The sequence below is a fragment of the Embiotoca jacksoni genome, unplaced genomic scaffold (assembly GCF_022577435.1).
Source record: "Embiotoca jacksoni isolate LCO1_2020_lvr unplaced genomic scaffold, fEmbJac1.0.p SCAF_15, whole genome shotgun sequence".
Classification (NCBI taxonomy): domain Eukaryota; kingdom Metazoa; phylum Chordata; class Actinopteri; family Embiotocidae; genus Embiotoca; species Embiotoca jacksoni.
The window spans coordinates 15,176,905-15,199,747 of record NW_027185285.1 but is presented as its reverse complement, the minus strand read 5'-3'; the positions used below and the strand labels follow the sequence as shown (position 1 = coordinate 15,199,747).

General features: G+C 39.2%; 1 protein-coding gene across 5 annotated transcripts in view; it reads left to right on the top strand.

The window, feature by feature from the left end:
* smg1 (SMG1 nonsense mediated mRNA decay associated PI3K related kinase) overlaps positions 1–22,843 on the top strand; it is an 86,188-nt gene that overhangs the window by 6,234 nt on the left and 57,111 nt on the right. For 3 of the 5 annotated variants that reach the window (XM_069149868.1, XM_069149869.1, XM_069149867.1), the window contains exons 5-13: positions 13,500–13,558; positions 15,094–15,307; positions 15,644–15,769; positions 15,886–15,958; positions 16,427–16,551; positions 19,616–19,789; positions 20,651–20,872; positions 21,332–21,433; positions 22,216–22,506. In XM_069149868.1, coding sequence (XP_069005969.1) covers positions 13,500–13,558; positions 15,094–15,307; positions 15,644–15,769; positions 15,886–15,958; positions 16,427–16,551; positions 19,616–19,789; positions 20,651–20,872; positions 21,332–21,433; positions 22,216–22,506 — 1,386 coding nt within the window. The remainder of the gene's footprint in view (positions 1–13,499; positions 13,559–15,093; positions 15,308–15,643; positions 15,770–15,885; positions 15,959–16,426; positions 16,552–19,615; positions 19,790–20,650; positions 20,873–21,331; positions 21,434–22,215; positions 22,507–22,843) is intronic. The other 2 variants (XM_069149871.1, XM_069149870.1) reach the window with 1 other exon arrangement.

Below are 22,843 nucleotides of genomic sequence, written 5' to 3'. Positions count from 1 at the left end.
TAGGCATTACCTTTCCGCTTGTTGTCTTTTACAGTTTTGTCCTCAACACATTTAAAGTAGAATTACATTACTGGATAATGTTTTGGTTTATAATGGGGGTGTATTGAGTGAGTCAGAGTGGGACAGACTGAACAATTGTTTAGTTTTTTTTCTCTCTGTCTTGCAACCAGGCCCATAGTTTTCCCTCTAACAGGCATCATTTCTTCAACAAATGTAGTAAAATATTTTTTTCTCTCACAATTTGCCTCTAAACCAACCCTCTCAAGTTTTGTTTTAAAAAATAAATAATAATAAAAAAAAGCCTCCACTAGGGATAAAAAAAAAAACCTCTTCACAGCAATACAACAGCAGAATTGACTTTTTTTTAAAATTCGCGACAGCATCTTTCTTTGCGAGACAGGTAAGAACACTAAGAACATAAAAGTAAACAGAGCTCCCTTAGAATAGTGTTGTGGTGCTCAGTTGGTTCATTTTGAGAATAGAAGTTACAGTTTTGACTGTATGCACTTCTTTATGAGAAAAGAAGAGCCACTGTTTGCCAATGTCTCAGTCTGTTACAGCCCTGCAGGTATGATCAACAGGCAACCACACACCTGAAGAATCCTTACAAATGAACTCCGCTTGTCTCTCTTTGTCTTCTTGTGACATGGAAAGGAAGGGAGAGAACATTCACTGTGGCACAGTTAGGAGGGCTCTTGTCTGAAGGTCCAGGGTCCGAATCCCCAAGCTTACAATTCTGTCATATGTTCAAGTGGTACTGTGTACTGTGTGTATATATATATATATATATATATATATATATATATATATATATATATATATAAACCTGTTATTCAGATATTTGACTGTGAACATGCTTTTTTACAAAATCAGCTTCTTTTTTACTTTGAAAAACATAACTTTTTTTTCTACCTTCTTATCCTTTTAAATTTTTCACATTTCATTTAGTATCTACCAATTTCTTGGATTTCTGTCTAAACTACTACAAACTCTATTTCCAAGGTGTCCCCCTTCCACACAACTCTATTCCCAAAAATCTAAATTATATTTAGTTTTTACTTGCTTTATCTAATCACCTTGTCCCACACCAATTTGGATTATTTTTCAATGTTGATGTACTATCAAATGACATGAAAGGAATTCTGATAAACTATCAGAGCAGTAGAAGTGAAACTTGGCAGATCTGGTCAATGGTGCTTCACATAGATAAACATTTATACCATAGATAGATAGTTACTTTATTAATCCCGCAAGGGGACATTTTCTTGCTACAGCAGCATTGATAGATACAGGGTAAAGCAATAACAATAACAGAGTGAAAAATATTAAATGTAAAAATGCACAATATATACAATAAGAATATAATAATATTAAACTAGCTAAACAATAGTGAAAAGATTTAAACAAACAACCAACAGTGCAACAGTGTTATTGTTGTGAGATTGATTTGGCCAGAGGTGATTTATTGTATAGTCTTATTGCAGTGGGCATGCATGATCTCCTGTATCTGCACCACCTTGTGGCAAATTACAAAAATTCAGTGATGTACTAGTGTTTACATATAACTTTTTTCTAACATTTATGCTGTTTAACCCTTCTTCATCACTTTAAAATATGATTACACTCAGTAACTTGAGGACAAACATGTCCCCATCAAAAACATGCAATAAGATATCATATATTGATACACAGAGTTAATTTAGTTTAACATTAAATTAACATTAAAATTAGTTCTGATCATAACTACCAAATATTCATTTCATTTTTGGTATTTATACCCTTTAAGGTTTTATCATCTTCTATGATTTAACCGCATTATGCTTATAAAATAAAGCAAAGATACCCAAAGATCACAAGCCAACTCGTAGTCACCGATAAGTAGGCTCACTTCTTGGGCTATTCATTTGTACTTGTTCACTGAGAAAATGCAGTGTACCCTCAGTTACAAAACTTTGCCTCACTGCAAACAATGGACAATTCAGATGTCTGCCACTATATTTCTGAAAATATGCAAAACCCATTAACATCTATATATACGTAATTATTTATATGCTACAATAATTGACACCAGACATCACATGTATTTAATGGGTTTCATTGTGCTCACATGGACAGTCTGCAGTGGTATTAAATAACTTGTTGTCATATGTACTGTATGCACAATGCCAAAATGTTTGATCAAATGTCGCCAAACACCACACTTTCAGATCAGTCCATACATCATTTTCTATTTCCCTATGTTCCAAGAAATTCTAAAAAACATAACAAATTTTGTAAAATAGCTCATGTTTTGAAGAGCAAAGTGAAAAGTCATTCCTTTTAGCCACTGGGAAATTCGTCAGGTATTTTTGCTTCTTCCAAAAGCTGTTTAGCCTCCAAAAAACAGACATTAACCCTTGGAAACCCGATGGACACAAATTGTCTCCAAATTCCTACCCCTTCTTAGTTGAATAGCGCAGTGGTTATTCATCACAGAAAGATGCAGCGCATATCCTATGAAACTGCATGACTTGAGCTTCCCAAAATTGCACTTGCCTTATCTGTCATGAAGAGTTGCAGAGAAAATCGACTTGCACCGTTGTTACACTCTACATGAAGTGCTAATCTCCACCCCCGCTACTCTTAATTAAATAAATCCCAGAATCCCGAGAGAGCTTCATAACATGCTGCATATCAAAATAAACAGTAGAATTTGCCCTTTCTGGTGATACCAGTCACTTCTCTGCACAACAAAGCGTTTTAAGGTAATCCTGTTTTGAAATCACAGCTGACTTCTTTTTAGTCTCCAGCATAGGGCTGACATTACATCCCACTTCATAGAGTTAAACAGGGACCTTGTTTGTGGTTATAAAGTTATCAGGGTAAAAATTCTGAATGAAAAGTTTAGGAGTGACAGACACCTCTTTGCCAATGATCTGACTACTCAGGTCCAGCACCTTTTTCCAAAAGCCTGGTAACTTGCTCATACAGTGAAATAGAGACCCCTTCTGGTGATTACACTTAATGCATGTGTCTGGAATATTATGGTTGAAGTGGTGTAGCCTTGCTGCAGTGATATACTGTCTGCTTAGCCATTTATTTTGTAATAATTGGGGTGGTGGGGTTGTTTGATGTTTGGGTTTGAACTTAAGAGTCCACATTTGCAACATTCTTCTTCAGTTCTGTTTTCCACACCGGCAGGATATTGTTTGAAGATTCTTTGTGTTTGTTTTTCAACAAACTGTACACTCAAGACACCCATCCCTTGTCCTTCAGATGCTCTTAAATAGATTAAAAAAACAAATAAAAAAAACAACAACAACAACAACAACTCACAACTGTTGCCCTGGCTGGACACTTTGGAAACTTCATAGCTGAAGATATTTGAAAAAGTGCTTTGTGGCAATTTCGTATCTAGTCTAAAGCTCTCTGAATGACACATTTATTACCATTGTAAAAGACAGACTCATTAGATATTCCTTTTGCAGTCCAAAATTTTAAAACTGGGTCTGCCTTACCTGTCTGAAAGTTATCATAACCAAAAATGTGAAAATTGAGATAGTTGTTGTGTCTCACCCAAATGTGGGAGCGCACTATGCCAAACAGTGATTGTGTTTTGGAGAAAGGGTTATTTTGTCTCTTTATTTAACTTCTTCTGATCTGCTCAGTACATAAACAAGTTAATAGGGTTGGTAATTGACTGGGATTCCATTGTGACCCATACTGAGGAATGGTCCTCAACAAAGAAAAACATACCTGCCCAGAAATACCATATGAAATTTGGTAATTGTAGTCCACCTCTGTCATATGGCAAAAATAACAAGGAGAGTGTAAAGTCTTGGATGTTTGTTGTTGCAGATAAAGTTTGAAAAGGTTTTCTTTAGAGATTGAAAAAGGGAGCTGAGGGTGCTGAGAGTAGTATTGACTCGAAGGAATACAAAACTTTTAGGTAAAATTGTCTTTCAGACAGTGTTGCATCTAATCAAGGATATAGTTGGGTCCACCTATTTATGAGAGGTTCTACTATCTGTGAGGGAGTTGTAGTTAGTTTTGTTTTTAGTGGGGAAGATTATAACATCCAGTTAAGTAAATTCTAGTTTTGATATTACAAATAGGGTTAAGATTGAAGGGTTCAGCCCCTCATATTTTGAACATTATTAAGGATTTGTTGTCATTTATTTTTGGAGCCAGAGAAGACGCCAAAATACAGTCATCAGATCAAGTAAGGTAGGTAGAGTTTTTTTCCAAGCTGGAGAAAAACAGAATTACATCATCTATGTACAGGGCTATTCGAGGTTCTATATATCCTTTTTTCCTTTTTTTTGTATTCCTGTTATGCTAGTGTGTTTGCAGATTGTCATGGATAGTGGCTTGATAGCTAGTGTAAAGAGCAGAGGCAATATGTCTTGTTCCTCGGTAACATTTAAAGGAAGTCGAAGTAAGCCCATTAGTACAAATTTCAGCTTGTGGGTTGGAGTATCGAAATCACACCTATCTAAAAAACTTTTCTCCTTTATCGAACCTCTATGGGATTTTAAAAGGGGCTGGGTTCAACGTGACAATTCTTTTGTCCGTTTTACAGGCCTGTTGTATAATTTCACTGGCCCAGCAGCCAAAAAATAAAAAATAACACTTTTCCCATAATTTTGGTGATCTATTGTACACGGTAGCCTACATGGATAGTTATGTTACTTTTGTTTGTTTGTTTGTTTGTATATGATATAAGAACAGAAATTATGATCATAACATTTCAGTGCATATGGAAGACCTCAATTCTAAACTCTTGTGTCAAAAAGTGAGAAAACGCCAAAAGAAATCAGCATTTCCCACATGTACACAATAACCTTGTGGTGGTGGGTGGAGCGACCTGTGACTGATGTGTGTACAGGCACTCCTGTAGTTTAGAGTCTCACCAAGGTTATTTTCTGTCGCTAAACTTTTCAGATGTCCCCTAAATGCCTCACATACAGCATATGAGTGGACACTAAAATTAATGGATGTTGCCGGTTTATTAGATGAACTTATAACACTAAAATGCCCCGAAACTTTGAATTGCGCCGTGATTCACATTAGTTAAATAATACAGGAGAGGTCAGAAATAGGATGATAATGTGTTCAGAGGCACATGTCCGCACACCCACTTGGTGTTTGGTTCCACTGTCGGGGTTGACCGCTGTGGAGGTGGTCACTTCGACTTCCCAACGTGTATTTCAGCGTAAACTTTTACTGGTCTCGGGCCATTGGTTATGTTGTACCCTGAAGGGTACTGCTATTCCAGCCTGTCGAAGGCCGTCTCTGCGTCTAGCGACGAGAGCATTTTCTGGGCTGCCAGATTTCTCAGAGAATGTTAAGCAGCCTTGTTATATTGTGAAACTCCTGCCTTCCCTGTACAAATCCTTTTTGATAAGGATGAACTATTTTGGTAAAATGGCCTCTGAGCTCTTAGCTAGTGCTTTACATAGAATTTTAAGGTCATTATTGAGAACAGATATCATTTGTAGGATTCACATTGGGCTGCTGGTTTTCCAGGCTTTAATAGTAGTGTAATTATTGCAGTTTTGAACGAAATAGGGAGGGATCCTTTATCAAACGATTCTTGATGCATGTCGAGCAGAGGTGGTTTAGTCTTAAAAGCTTCATTTGGGCCCCATCGGGCCTCTTGTTTTGTTTTTTTTCTCCCTTAAGGCAGGTTTTAATGTCGAGACAGTTCCTGTGCTCCAAGGTCAAGTTCTAATGAACCTAGTGGTTCTCCAGTCGGGAGTATATTTTAGTGAATCTAGTGAATTCCTTTTGAAGGTGCAGAGCAGCATGTCAATAGTCCGAGCTGTATAAGATATGGTCAAAGCCTAGAAATGTGTCATTGATTTATTTTTGGTCAGAGGTTATCACTCCCCTATCTGTTTGAATTTTTTGTTTGCCTTATTTGCTTGCATTGGTTTGATACGTCAGGCCAGCTTTTTCACTGCACCAAATTTCTTGCTTTATTAGTACTTAAAACATTGTATCTTGCTATCAGCTTACCCTTTAGCTGGTGACAAGGATTTTGGAAAATTGCAGTTTCAATTTGTTAGTTTTGATTTTTTTGATTTTTCCATTTCCAATCTGAGATTTGTTTAAAACTTGTGAAACTTATCATCTGACTTCTTGAAAATGCTTTAAAGGCTTCCTACCTCACAGCTGCAGATTTCTGATCAGCGTTCTTTATCAAAATATAAACCTGTCTGCGCTCCAATAAACTCTAAAATTCTGAAACTCTAAACCATGTTGTTTGAAAATGCCATCTTGCCATCAGTGTTATAGAATGTCTGGAAATTTGAGCCAAAATGAGACAGAGGTGATAGGTGATATTATTTTGCTGTCATAACAGCAGCTTGTGATTTTAGATACTAAATCAGGTGAGGCTAAATAGTAATTAGTTTGAAAAGGTCTGATAGGTACTGGAATAACAGGAACATTTTAATTGGTTTAAGTGTTTACTTTCTCCACACATCGACCAAGTTAAAGGCTACATTGAATTAGCTCTTTTCTCGACTGAGGGTGGGAGGTGTCATCATCATCATTAGTCCCTCACACATTATCCAGGTTTAATCTAACTGAAAGAATTTCACATTAAATAATCTTCCAAATTGATCTTCAGTGATGTTAATAAGATAAAAAGGCTTTATGTAGATTCATGTATGAGAATGATTACTCCTCATGAGTGTGAGCTGAGAGGCCAAAAACACGACCAGGCCATCTTCTCCTCACTCTGACCACATCCTCTGTGGTTAAATGGGTCTTCTAAAGAAAACTGAAATTGAAATTTGATTGCCATGACTTGCTTTAACTTGAAAAGTTGGTTTAGTCCCCTTAAATTCCACGAGGTAAACTGACGTCCAGAGGCCATAGGTGAAGCTGTGATTTCAGTCATGGGAAATTAGACATACTTAAATTGGCTGCTAACAAAAAATAGCAAAACAAAAAGAATGGAAACATACAAGTGCCAGAAAATAACAAAGAAAACACAAGGAACAAAACTGAGTGTATTGAATTACACCCATCCGTCTTGCAAATAACACATCTTAAGGGGCTCAAAAAAGAGCCCTGTTATGGCGCCTCGCTGGTCCAGCTGAGCTGTCCTCATGGTGAGGAACATCATGCCCGACAACCATAGCGAAGCCCCCCTGTTGATCAGTAGTATAAACTATCACAGCCAAACCAAACCAAATTTTTCTGATCTAGTTTTATTTACAATATCACACATTCAATTAATTTTATTTATATAGCGCCAAATCACAACACAGGTTATTTTATGGCACTTAACACATTATAGTCCTTACAGCAGAACTTATTACTTAGAACAGTATTATACAGAGAAGCCAAACAATTCAACAATTCCCACTTAAGCCCACACATTGTCATAGTCCAATGCAGGATCAACAATGTAAACAAAGTGGAAAATAGTAGTTACTGGACTTAAGTCCAGTTCTATGAGTACGTGGGTAGGCCTCTAATGGTCTTCACTATTGGTTTTCCCCCTTGAGGCTCCCTTTTTACCTTAAGCCAGATTTGTTGCACTCACCCACCAATCAGGAGGTAGCCCTGCTGCACCACCAGGCTGCTATAAAGCCCGTGAAACTCTGTTTCTGTTTCCCTTTGGAACTCAGCAACACTACTGAGAATGGGACAGAGGCCAGCTGGGGCTGTAGTTAGAGGGCTACGCATGTACTCGTAGAACTGGTGTTATGTCCAGTAACGACTATTTCTATATCGGACGTCCTGCGCCCTCCAACAGGCTTTGCTATTGGTTACCATTCATATTGATGAATGTACCACCAGCTGGGCCTGAACCAGGTTAGCCAGAACAGGCCACTAAGAGAATGGTCGGGAAGGGGACTCCTACACAGCAAGACAATATCAGAGATGACGTCCGCAACTTTGGGGGAACAACCAATAGAAAACACAGCATCCCTATCGTCCCTAAACCTAACCCTGGCTGGACTTCCTGAAGTTCAGCGTACACTCCACGCAGTATTGGAAAGCACGTATGGTACATAAGTGTGATGGCGCCTCTTCGCTCCATTTACATGAGGCGGAGGAGCAAGTGCTCTCAACCCGGTCACCCTTGAGCAGAAGGAAGAGGTGGTTGCTTTTGGCTGAAATGACGGGTTGGGACACAGCTCTTATGTGCCCCTCTCATCAGACAAAACCCATGCATAAGAGATGCACCGACAGGACGCAGAGATACACCACCTGTGGCAGAGTCTAGGGCCAGTAAAAGGGCGGTCTTGATCGACAATGTTTCCAAGTGTGCCTGCTTCAAAGGTTCAAAAGGTGGCCTCGTCAACCCCCTACTCTACTTGCCTCACTGAAGGGGTCACCCTGCTAACTCCCCGCAGGAAACGCTTCACCAGAGGGTGGCTCCTGGTCATCAGTTGAGCCATCATGGCCAGCCGCAATTGCTGCTGAGAACACACCCAAAGTGGACGCATTGTGGCCCTTATCTGTACAATGTGGCACTCAGGTTCTCCCACTGCCACAACACATAAACTGACAAGCACAGCGTTCAGATCCTGTGGAGCAGTGGCACCATTGGCCTTAGTGGGGGGAATGTGGACAGTAGTCCCTGTTCCACTCTGGGTGAGCAAATGCATCCATCCCCTAGGAAGAGCTTCAATTGTCCTCAGGGAGAACCAGGGGGAACACAGAGTGTTTTCCCTGCTCACAAATAGGTCAGCTAATGGTCGACCAAAGTGCTGCCAAATTAAAGGGGGCTAACATCCTGTCAGGAAGCCTGCCAAGGAAGAGTACCACCTAGAGGCACAGGCATAGCAGCGGTTTGTCATTAAGGGCGTGAACCTGTCCTGTCCCAATGGCCACCAGGCCACAGGTTGGAGGAAGGGAGGAGACGGACCCTGACTAAATCCTCAATAGATGGGATGCCTTTTGTCCCACTGCTAGCCATCCATGGTGCAGTATGGCCCAGGGGAGCCTCCCATTCCCGCTTGGTGTAGTGAAAGTTTGGGACAATAGGAGGACAGGTGATGCGAGGCAGCTATCTGGGGCGTGGCTACTTTACCACCAGCCTCACAACTTTGCGTCCTCCTTGAGGGTCCCGGTCGGTGGCTGTGAAGGCAGGAGTTTCAGACCCATGCGGTCGGCCACGGCCGCTAACGGGCCCGGAAGGCTGACAAGAGGATAGCGATGGCTTGGGGCATTGTCGACAAAAATGGTGGCTGGGTCTTCCACCTTGTAGACCCGGTGGTCATCCTCCTCTGTGTAGTCCTCCCAGCCACCACGGTCTCCTTAGCTAGTGCTGGGCTATCTTGGAAGAAGCAAACAGACTCGAGGAAACGCTCAAGCCGTAGCGTGACACATGCAGCGCAGGGGTCAGCTGCGGTATGGGGACTCCAACTGCTCTTGTGGGTGTTGGGAGTCCAGTGGAGGTAAGGCGCCGGACACAAGTTTTCACTGAAATCTTCAATACCAAATGGGGGCAGTATTTTTCGAAGATAGATGTCTACTTCAGGGTTGCAGACTGAAAAAGAGAGACGAGTTGCGGGTTTCATGGGCTTTAAAGCAGCCTGGAGGTACAGCAGGGCTACCTCCTAATTGGTCGGTGAGTGCAAAAAAATCTGATACCGGGTACCGAAGCAGATGGGGTAATCCAAGAGCAAAGCCTGTTAGAGGGCGCAGCACGTACGGTATAGAACTTTTAGTTAATGTTAATTACCTTTGTATTATGAAACATACCTACTAAGGCATAGTGCTCTTCAAGAGGTTCTTTTTAAGTTACCATTATTGTCTCTTATTGTCCCGCTGACTTCTGGTGATAGTCTCTTCGTTCCTGCAAAAACTTCTCTGCTACCTGTAAATCTTGATACAATGTTTTCTTTCATTGGATAGTGGTCAGGATTTGATCTGGGTTGGTCGCCATACCTGTATCCATTTTTTCTTCGTTCACGTCACTGTTAGCTTGTATAGGGTCTGGCTTGGAGTCTTAATTTCACAGATTTTTGCGACATTTGGACGATCACTGTGCTTGTAGTCCAAAAAGATTGTAGTGATTAATTAAGGTTGTTTGGCTGTGAAATTTTCAGAAATTGGCAGAGGGGCTCCAATACCTGTCTGCTTAGCACCGTGTCATAACCGGAAGTCAAGTCACTTCTTGAATAATCCAATTGTCCCATTAATTTCTGACATTGGAGGCATTTAAGTGGTTCCAACATAAATAAGTAACCATTTGGAAATTGCAGATAAATATGCAAATGCTTTGTAATCACATGGGAATATTTTTGGGAAACGGTTTTATGAAGAGATCAAAAATACACATAAACAAACAGCAGAGGACCATTTTTGTAATATCAAACAGGTGTTTCATTATTGTTTCACCATTTGTACAATATATGCGTCCATTACATAGACCCTATAGGTTTTGATTATATTAATATTTCTTCAGTGAAGAGACAGAATTCCTCAGATCACCTTGAGAGGTGGGGGAGAAAATCCATACAGCATAGCATTGCGATATGTTTTGTGGCACAACATATACATAAAGTACAAATTTAGTTATAAAAGCAAGTGAATTTGTTAGGTGCATTACTTATGAAAGTTTTTATGACAGTGTTAGTCAGTCTGTGCTTAAGAATCCCATTTTGCTGCAATAAAAATAACTGAAGTCAATTCATTGACTGAAAATGTTATTAACTAAAACATGCTGAAATAAAAAAAAAAGGTTAAATATCGCAACATATTTCAATAAATGTTATCGCATTGCAAAATGTTTAAGATCCCAGTAATATTGTATAATGGGGCCTCTTGTTCCTACAGGATGGACACCTTCATCATAGAGGGCTTGTTTGTTTGCTGTCGTGATGACTGGGCACAATGTTGTCAGGTCTTGACCACACCATGTCACAAGTCCTGAGATGACTAATGTTATGATTTTAGGCTATATACATAAAATTAAATAGAATTGAATACCCTATGCTTTATGGCCAACTATTTTATAGAGTAATTTTGGAATGAGGCTGTCACAATCACATGTCGGTATATTGCTTAGGTGTCCATCTACTTTTGGTTATATAGTGGATGTTTCTTATACTGACATTTAGATTTTGTGGTTGAAAAATAACACCATTATCAAATGACATAATTCATCCAAGTGAAACCATTTTTCCCTACTGACCCAATTGGCCAACCCGATTAGAGTTTTACTGGTGCCTTGTATATTTTCACTGGCTTGGCAGCCAAAAACTGAAAACAATTCTTTTTTGGTATTTTGGTGATTCATTACACAATACGTACGTTGGTTAAGTTCTTTTTAGATTTGGTTTATGATATATTAACATATAAGAGGATAATTATTTATAACATTTCAGTAAATATAGGTGATGGGTTGATGAATTACTTGTGGTGGGTGATTCAGAGTAGGACTGGGCACCAAACTTGAATAATTACATAACAGCGATTGAATTGGCCCCAATTCATTTAAAAGAAAAATGCCTTGTCATTTAGTAAAAAAGTTTGAAACCTATGCTACCTCTCAATAAACATGTTACAGTTTTAAAACACATTACTTTTGCTCCATTTGTGCAGGAGTAAATCTAATCTGACCTCTTAATTTAAGTCCTCTCCATGCCTCAAGCCGCTTTAGGGATGACTCTGAGGCCTCGCCTACCAAAAGGTTATAACCCTTGGAGATTATGCCCATCCCTATACAGCCCATCTCTATTTCCTCTTCTATTATTGACAAGCTGGGAATAGATTCTGACTGATTTTGTTGTGTTCTGAATACGTTTCTCAGCAGTAAGTATTTCAAGAACTGATTGCTGAATATACTGTATTGATCACTTATCTCTTCAAAAAACATGAGATGCTCACTATTCAGACTGCACAATCCTTCTTTTTTTGTAATCTGTTTTCAGGCCATTTTTATATCTCCATCAGACCTTCCTGGGGGGGGGGGTAATTTCCCTATATTGTACTAAAGAGGTGGTTTTTAACCATGGTGGTTTTTGGATTTCAAGTGAGATATTTAAGCTGAGTACAAGTAAATGGAAAGAGGTAAACTCAAATGGTGGCCTTTTATCTCCCTCTCTAATGGCGCATCCTCTTAATATAAGTAAATAGCCTAAATATAACATTAGTGTTCTCAACTGTGCTCCCCAAAATTACCAGAGAGTGTAGGGGCATCTCAGCCCCCCCTTTTTCATGGGTAAGTGCAACAGAGACAACTGCAACCTAGGACATCTGTACATCCATAATAAATGTATTGCTCCTTAAGGAGCTATCCTGGAATTATGAGGTTGCGTCCCATCTTATCTTTAATGACCTCATTTCTCTGTAAAGGAATAGATTCATGAAACAAAGCATTGATATCTCTTGCTTAGGAAGTAAAACGTCCTGAGAAAATACTGCTTTTTTTTCACTTCCTCCTAATCTTCAACTCATCTTTATGTATCAGATGTGTTTCTTTAATAAGTATGATATTAGACTGCATTGATTTGATTTGATTCATAACTTGGTAAAATCCTCCTGAGTTTTTGTTGCCACCTACAGTTCCACAGTGTTGTTTTTTTTTTTTTTTTTTGGCTCGCTAGACATTTTAGATTGCCAGTAATTAATTTCTCCAACACTTTAAATTTGCTGTTAATGAAAGTAAAAATGAAACTAGTACTAACTTAAATGTTACAACCTGCATCCATTATTCAAAAGCATAAGCTTTAACACATATTTTTTCCTCCCTCTTTACATCATATCAATCATTAACAATAAAATTGTACAAACATTTACCGGGACAAAAGCATGAGCATGAGTTCCACCCAATTTTTCAGGTAGTTCACCAGGTGTTATCTATTAGTCTAGTAGCATGGTTAGTCTTAACCTCTGGGCAGACATTGCAGGTTTTAATCCTGCACGTTGTGTTAACTCACACTTAAAGTTTTAATCGGCCTTCCTGCGTGTCCGGAACTTTTAAGTTCTCTGCTGGCATGGGTCAAATGACTGTTTAAACAAGAATTCAGTGTCCAGTGTGAATTCTAAAACCAAAATTGCACTATTATAAGTGCATGAAACATATCCTGAAAGTTAAATTCAAATCTATCACTTGGGGGTGCCACAGATGCAAAGAAATGGACATGGCATAACACAAATCCCGCTATATTTCGGGGTCTATTTATCCAGTCATCAGTCTCTTGACAGTAGGCAGAACTCCAAAAATACAGAACCATGAATCCTGTGTGCCATTAAAGCCTTAGCATCAACTAACGGTAGCCACATTAATTTGTGCCAAGTTGAAATAAAACCACAATTTTCCATTTAGGGACTTGGTTATTCTGCTTTGTCCTAAAATTGTGGGAAGGTGTAAAAAAAAAAAAAAAAAAAGGCAATGTTCACTCTATATCCTTATATGGGTGTGAACAACTTATTTTTTTGAATATATTTTTAATTGCTTTTTTGATAGTCTGTATTTGAACTCAAAAGACTCTGTGCTGACAAACACATAAATTTCCTAATGATTTATATGTTCTCTTTAACAGACCCTGGTCAAACAGTTGGACACCATCCTTAGCACCTTGAATGAAATTCTGAATGAGAGGTAAGAGGAGGCTGTGTGCTATAGGTTTATTTAGCACTGGATTTATGTGTTATTCACATAGTCAGCAGTCCAGGGAAGAAATGACAAAATTATATATATTTTTTCGAACAGGAGGCAATTGTCTATCTCTTTGCTGCCTTGAATAAACTGGGTTGACAATTTCAAACGGATCAGAAAATCCAGAGGCTTTTTTAACTGCTTAATTTTCCTGCTACAAGATATTGTTTCCGAAATGTTAGAAATTACTGGATACACAGATCAATATATATTATTACACAAAGGTAGAGTCATGCCAGGCACCCTCCTTTAAGTGCAAACAGTAATGGTGTTACAACCAATCCTAGGTGAGCTGTATAACATAAATCAATTCAATTTTATTTAATATAGCGCCAAATCACAACACAAATACTGTATTAGCAGAGAACAACAATTATCAGAACAAACCAAAGATAATTATGTGGTATTATTAAAATGCTAAATTTGTTGCAACCTCGATCTAAGGAGGTGACTGGCTAAAACATTTGTTTATAAAAATATAATTTGACAGAAGTACTGTTCTGTTTATGACTGGTAAACAGTGGGTAGTGTTTTACGAGAGGCTCAAAAAATACCTGCTGTTGCGTCATGATGTGGGGGAAGTTCTAACCTTCATGAGTAGCTATTCTATGTTGCGTCGCTTGATCAAAATCTGCACTTTGAGTTTCACGTCTTTGTGAGCATTGTTATGTCGGCATAAGTTGAAATGCTTCAGAAAATCTCAGTGTTTCGAGTGACACTTGTTTAGAGAGCTGTGGAACGTTACAGTCCAATACGGAAAAAAAATGCGTCAGGTCAGGAGCACAAGTAGGTGAGGTTTCTTTGACATCCGTGGGATAATGCACCCTGAATTAATTTCCAAGGTCACTGTCAACACAGGGTTAAATTCTAATGTTTTGAGGCAAAATTCTTGGTGCAAACAACCCTTTCTGTGGTGGGATGACACTTGTGTTCTCCAACCTGACAAAGCCCACAGTGTGGGAAACTCACAAGTTTGTCACTCGGCAACACAAAAGTCAAGTTTCAGGTCCATGGTGACATCGGAAATGCGCATGTCCGCATGGTCACATAAAATCAGGTGCTTATTTTGATCAAGCAACGTAATTTGGAATACTTAGCTACGAGGATTACAGCTTCCCACTGCTCTCTGCACATTAGGGTGTTGCACATTGTTTGGGCACAGCAGGAGCAATTATTTTATTTGTAATTGTCACATTACTATTTATATGAACAACCCAATGATTGCCAAACGGATGTAGATATTCTAGTGAGTCAAACACATAAATGCTCTTGGGTTGAAGGAGAGTTTGAGCTTTTGAAAGCGTGACTGGAGAACAGGCTTAAGCAGTACAGTCCTGAGAATACAGTATGTATCTCTGTCTCAGAGTCATGACATGGCTCCCACTGTTAACAAAACACTGAATACACACTTCATTGCTATCATGCCATATTTTCTCTGACATATGGTCTCCTCCTCTCTGTGTTGTTGACATTTGTAGCAGTAAGCTGCTGTGGGAGTTGCGTCAGGATGCAGCAGCCTGTCTGGGTCTTCTCTGCATAGTGCTCAGCTACGAGGCTGAGCGCATTTTCAAGTGGCTTTTTCTGAAGTTCAATTCAAGCAGTCGTGATGAGGTGAAACTGTTGTACCTGGTGGCAACGCAGCGTGCTTTGGAGACTGCTGGAGAGAGGAAAGCCTTCTCGCATATCATGCAGGTAACCACAGAAAGAGACTACTATTTTTGTATGACACAGAACTGGGTTTTGTTCCTTAGGCATTCTGTGGCCACAAAGATGGGGCAAGCCTTACACTTCATATCTAGTTTTTGGTAAGAGTTAACAAAGAAGTTATACGTCATAAGGCTGGGACCTTTTTATGGTTACATATAGCAATCACTTCCAAGTACAGCAAGGCTTCAGGCCTCGTTTTGCATCTTATCAGAATAATAACACTATCAGAATTCCATAAAAACACATGGTCGTACAGAAGTGTAAAGTGTATTCCAGGTGGGGTAACTTAAGGGCCTGCATTGAGTGTTGTGTGTGTTTCAGCTCGTAATGAGCAACTTGCAGTCCATCTTGGAGAACGTGGACACACCAGAGCTGCTTTGCCAAAGTGTAAAGTGTATTCTTCAGGTGGCTCGCTGCTACCCACATGTCTTCAGCACCAACTTTAGGGTGAGTATTTGAGAAGTTATCGGTGCCGTTTCATGTTTGAGGCCCACCAATCAAATTACATCACATCAGAACATTTTGATAAATACCAGCTCCTAATATTTGCTGTTTTTCTACAGGACACAGTGGACATTTTGGTGGGCTGGCACATTGACCACACACAGAAGCAGGCGCTCACTCAGCAAGTTTCAGGTCAGTTCGATTTTTCTTATTTACACTCTCGGCTTTTTCTCCTGATAATAAAGTGGGGTTGATGGTTGTTTACCATCATTATGATCTCTGGCAAATGTTGTGGCTTTATTTATTAAAAAGTTAATTTAACAATTTAATGAAAGATCTTTATAACACAGACATGACATGTTAATTCATTGCATTCTCTTTGTATTGAATATCTCAGCCACTGTAAAAGATAAAAGTGAAATTTTATACCTATCCCTACTGTTGGATAAAGACTTGATTATGGTTTTCTGTATACTTATTCTCCAATATAATTAGTTATTGTGTGTTGGTGTGTAAGCGGCGCCAAAACATATGTAACTTACACACCAAAAACATGCTTTTTCACAGCCTACTGCTCCTGCTCCACTGACATGCTGCTTTTAGTACACGGTCTCGGAACACAAAGTGTAAGAATGTAATGACGGTCTTATGCTTTTGTAGCTGCCACATGTCCCTGTCTGTGTTTAGGCTGGTTACAGAGTCTGGAGCAGTTTTGGGTGGCAGACCTGACCTTCTCCACCACCCTCCTGGGTCAGTTCTTGGAGGATATGGAGGCATATGCAGAGGTGACCAGTGAGCTTCTCAGCTATGCTAAAAAACAGTCATCCTCATGTATGATGCAGCGGGGTTTACAGGTGTATCAAAAATATAAAACTATGTTTCCAAAAAAAGTTGGGACGCTGTGTGAAATGCAAATAAAAGATAAAAACTGCAAGCGGTGATATGTGGGACCTGTCGGAGAGCCAGCGGGAAGGGGTTGATGTGGCCATGGAGTTTACCCCGCCTGATGCATGTGCCACGTTTCGTGAGGTTAGAAGCATCACTTGACCTTAAAGAACATCTTCCTGTGTCATGGCGAAATATAAAAATTTGCCGCATTGCTATGGCGACGGCCTTTAACAAAGACACACCGGCTTCTCAGATGTCATCATGAATGTTTTAAGGCTATTCTGACCCAATTTTATGTTGTGACCAACCAGCTCGAAGAAGCACGTAAAAGTATGAAAAATGTCATTTACTGTTGCCCGCAGGTGGGGCTCTGACTATGACCAAATATTATCATGCAGACGTCTTCAGGGCGGGACTGTTATCATACGTGTAAATATCGGACCATGTACATCAAATTTACAGCAACTTATACTGTAGTTTGATGGTCAAAATGGTCGCCACGCCACGGGCCCACCGTTAGACAAAAATACATTATTGTAATTAATATTCATCCCAAAGGCGTTAAGATTTCAGAGACCAAATTTCAAGTTGGTCCGATAAATTCTGTAGGAGGAGTTCCTGAAAGCACAACACGTGCAAATCGCAAAAATTGGCCACTAAATTAATAATGGCCGACACCCTGTTGAGTTTTGGTCATAGTGCCAAGAAACATTTTCGTAGATCTAGGTACGATACACGTCCATCGAGTTTTGTGCATGTAGGTGAAAGTTGCTGCGGGGGCTGCAGTTTACGAGGTGCTAGCGAATTTGATGCCAACAACACATTTAAAAAAAGTTGGGAATCGGGCAACAAAAGACTGGAAAAGTTGTGTAATGCTAAAAAAACCACTGGTGGTACATTTCATAACTAATTAGCTTAACTGGCAACAAGTCAGTAACATGATTGGGTTTAAAAAGAGCATCCCAGAGAAGCAGGGGATCTCAGTGCTGGATGGTAGGAGTTCACCACTTTGTGAAAGACTGCATGGGTAAAGAGTTTACCAAAAAAGGGCATTTACAAACAGTGCCTACCCACAAATCTATGCTTAAACCGTGCGCACAAACATTTGACCAGAAATTGGGGATTCATCATTGTTTCTTCCCTGAATTTGTTTGTACTCTGGGAAGAAATTTAGAACTACCTCAGACCATGCGTAAGACCAAATAATGACGGCCTGGCTGTCTTAGAAAATGTAAACACACACCTTTTAGCATGTTAAAACTGCATTCCTTAAAAAAAGGCTTTAATAAACGACATTATTGAAAACCGTTAATTTACTAATATATTGACCAAATGTATTAAATAAGCTAATCATGAAATTGACATCCTTTAATCTTCATCAATTACTGTCTGAATTACAATATTCACAGATAATTACAAATACCATATTAATTATGAAATAAATGACCTCTGGGTAAGGGTTCTTGCTGGGTGTCATAATTTTCACCCTCATTTCTAGAACATATACAGTTTAAAAGATGTTGGTCCACTAATTGCTGCCAGTCTCTCATCCTGTGCCTCTCTTTTGGTCTGTGATGCATTTCTTTGCTTCAATGTTAGTATCTAACCTTTTTTTTTTTTTTTTTTAACCTGTGCCCCAGTTTTAACCATAGTTACTCCTGAAGAAACACTTGAGAGGTGTGCCTTTGCTGGCTTCCACTTCAGACACTATTGTTTCAATTTCCGCTGTTGTAAAATATTTCTTATTAATTCTTGGTGCCATCTTTATTAACCTTTCTTCACTTCACTGCTTTCTTAATGATACAGCTCCAGACAAATGGGTGTCCTAAAATAGAGAAAACGGGACGTGTCAGTTTGCTAATTACAGAGTTCCGACATGCGCCTGTCAATTTAGAATGATTCTGATTCACTATCACACGCAAGGTGGTGAGAACAAAGTTGGCCGATGCGCACGCGTCATGAATCCCAGTGAGTTTGTGTGCACACTTACTACTGTGCACAAAGTAAGAACATTTCTACGCACATATTAGTGAATGAGGCTCATTGTTCCTAAACGTAAAGCCGCAAAGAATTAGGGAATTTTGTCATCGTCGTTACACAATATCATTGAAAGATTCAGAGAATCTGGAGACATCTCTGTACGCAAGGGACAAGGCCGAAGTCAACATTGGATGGCTGTGATCTTTGGGCCTGCAGGTGGCACTTAATAAAAAAAAACAGATGTCTGGGAAGGCACCGTTAATGCTGAACGATATATGCAGGTTCCGGAGCAACATATGCTGCTATCCAGACAACCTCAGGGAAGGCCTCGCTTATTTCAGCACAACAATGCAAAAAAGGTATTCTGCAGTTATTAACTGAGTGACTGTGTGGGAGAAGAGTCCATGTGTTAAACTGGTCTGCCTGCAGTCCAGACCTGTTTCCCATTGAATTAAATGAAAAATACAGCAAAGAGACCCCAAACTGTTGAGCAGCACTTGTGAAAACTCCAGAAATTGGTCTCCACAGTTCCCAAATGTTTATAGAGTATTGTTAAAAGAATAAGTGATACAGAAGTGGTAAACATGCCCCTGTCCCAATTTTCTGAAACCATGTTGCTGGCATTAATTTCAAAATGATCATATATTTTCCAAAAAACAATAACTTTTGTCAGTTTAACCTTTTGATATGTTTTCTGGTCTATTTTCAATTAAATATGGGTTTACATGATTTGGAAATCTTTGCATGCTGTTTTTTATTCACATTTTACACAGCCTCCCAACTTTTTTTGGAAACGGGGTTTTACAACAAATTGAGAAGTGTCCTAATTTGATATTGGGACAAGAAACCCACCAGACATGAAATCTTGTTAAAACAGTCTTTTCTAAGAATTATAAAATATGGCAGTATTTACTCCCACGTGATACACAGAACTGATAATTGATTTTGTTCAAGACCTGAAAGAGTCTGTGCTCTGTTTAGGATCTGGGTCATGTGGTGTCAGGCGAGGTGCTGGATGATGACATCCCCCCTCCCTCAGTGTCTCTGCCCAAGCTGGCAGCTCTGCTGAGGGTTTTCAGTACAGTGGTCCGCAGCATTGGAGAGCGATTTAGCCCTTTCAGAGGACCACCTATCACTGAAGCCTACATCACTGATGTAAGTGAACCTGACTGTGGGCTGAGCAGTGTTAACAGTGTATTAAATACATCAAATTGTACATCTAGTAAACTAATCGGGGAAAATGTGGAAAGCAGACTGAAAATGGATTGGAAGACAGTTTTTGAAAAAGGAGAGGTTTGTTTGAATATAGTATAGCATATATTTAGTCTGAAAGATCCCCTCTTTAGTTGTCGAAAGTATGAAGTCAAACCAGAAGGAAATCCCTCTTTTGAAAGTTATAGCAATGTTGGTATTACAAATTCCTTGTTTGTTTTAAAATACCTTTTTGGCAGTTTGGCTCGAAAATAGTACAGTGAAACACTGAGTGTTAATTGTAAACTCAAAGGACTGTCTTATATAACCACGGACATTGTTAATGACAGACTTCTGTCAGTTATAATATTGGCAGTAGCCACCACAAACAAAACTTAAATTTCTATATTGGCGCATATGATTTCCCAAACAATTGCTTTTCTTTGTTACATGATGGTAACATAATAATAGGTTTATGGGCATATCCTTTAAACCCCAACAAAGTTCATTTTATCCATGAACATTCCGACATTTGCTTTTTCAAAATGATCAAATGTAAAACACTAATTATACCAGACACAATCTGGGGAAAAGGCAGATGAATCTGCCTTACTGCCACAGATGCTAGTAGTATCTGAAGTATGTCCTAATAAAGTCAAGTACATTACAATCAGTTACTGTAAATATCATACTAGAGCTTTTACGATAAACAAATAATTATCTACTTATTGTTGTCTGTGTACATTACAGTCCTTGACTGCAATTTCCTTTTATTCCCATTTTATTGTACTAGAGTCATACTTTTTTTCTCTCTATTTTCTTGAGGTTCTAAACCGGGTTCTGGCCTGTGTGACTGCGGCAAAGCAAGTCCAGTTCTCTGAGGCGGTTCTCACAGCAGGGAATGAATGTGTGGGTGTGTTGCTGGCCAGTGTGGAGCCCTGTGGTCACCTGATGGAGGCTGTCCTTGCCTATGGCCTGGACCAGCTTGACTGCTGTCAGGCCTGCGGCCCAGACTACAATATGGCAGTGCTGAGTCTTCTCACTCTGGTATAGTCACTTTAAGGGTTCATTTCACACCTCCATTTTTCTTTTTCTTTTTTTCACTTTTACCGAAACCCAATCAAATCTTGTTTGAGTTTTATTACCCACTCTTAAGTATGATAAACAAAGTCTAATGGACCGAAATATTTTTTGTAATTTGCCCAGCTTATTTTGTAATGCTTATAATTAAACACCCATAACATTTTTGTCTTGTTCAGTTTACTATTTAACTATTTTTGCCAAACTGTACTCCTTTAACTTTAGTTATGTTTGTCAGTACAACTTACTCAATATATTTGTGAGTAAGAGGACATCATTGTCAAAGCAGGGCATTCACTCTTTTCTGATTATTACTTGAAAGCCATACAGTTTTTTAACAGCTCATCCAGAAATGTGTCAAGAGTGCTTTACTGCTTTGTTTTATGTATTCTGTAACATTGCGTTAACATACTTGTTGTCTTTCAGATTGTGGAACAAATCAACACGAAGCTACCTTCGTCCTTTGTAGAACGATTGTTGGCACCGGATTCCCATCTGCTGAAGCTACGCTTCCATCAAGAGAAAGAGGTGAGTTTTCTTTTGAAACACCCTCCTCTTTTTCTCTTTCTCTTTCTCTCTCCCTTTCTCCCCAAGGTGTGTATGTACGTGTATATATGTACGTGTATGTGTATATATGTGTGTATGTGTATATATGTGTACGTGTATATGTGTGTGTATATATATATATGTGTGTGTGTGTGTGTGTATATATATATATATATATATATATATATATATATACACACACACACACACACACACACACTATATATATATATATATATATATATATATATATACATATTATGTATATATATATAAGATATATATATGTGTGTGTATATATATGTGTGTGTATATATATATATGTGTGTATATATATATATATATATATATATATATATATATATATCTTTATCTCTTTAGTTTCCAAGATATTGACCAATAAACTTCCAAAGGGCCAGACTCAGCCCATAAATGGAACAGAGTCAACAATTTTCACAAAACGTGCAGGATGTGTCCATATAAGTGCATGAAACATATCCTGATAGTTAAATTCAAATCTATCACTTGGGGGTGCCACAGATGCAAAGAAATGGACATGGCATAACACAAATCCCGCTATATTTCAGAGTCTGTTTATCCAGTCATTACAGAACTTTAACGATATGTTGAACAACGTTGAACTCTATGTATAAAACTATTGTTTCCTGTGTGTGTGTGTGTGTGTGTGTGTGTGTGTGTGTGTGTGTGTGTGTGTGTGTGTGTGTGTGTGTGTGTGCGCGTGCGTGCCTGCACACAATGCACAGGTGATGTCAGCTGTACACAGTGTGTATCAGGCACTGCTAAGCCTGAAAAACATTCCAACACTGGAGGCAGCTTATAAAATGGTCTTGGGTGAGATGGCATGTGCCCTTTCCAGCCTGATGGACACTCTCGGGACCAGTGGTAGGGACCTGGCACCCGGCAGCCCCCCCACCAATATCCAGCACCCTGCTTTTGCCGCCCTCACCCTACCTCTGGAAAAGGCCCAGTTCACGCTCATCTTCAATGTCAGCACCCTTACCACCATCGGCAACACCAAGAATTCTCTCATTGGGGTGAGCATTTTTACGTTTCTGTATTGCTTGAAATCACTTAAATGGGTAAATTGCTCCAATGTCTTGACTCAAATATATACCACATCTTAAACAGATGTGTGTGGTTGGTCCACCCTTCAGAGTGGTTAATCAAACCAAGGATTACAGACTATAATCACAGCGAAGAAAAACTGAAGCTGTGAGCAAATAGTCAGGCCATGGAAATGCTGTGGTCCATGAAAATACCATTTAAGGACCTCCATCTTGATCACTTAATTTGCCTCTCAAGATGAGACTTTGGAGGGGCCACAGCCTTTGTCACACTCTAGTACTCACTTGGTTGTCACTCTCTCACCGA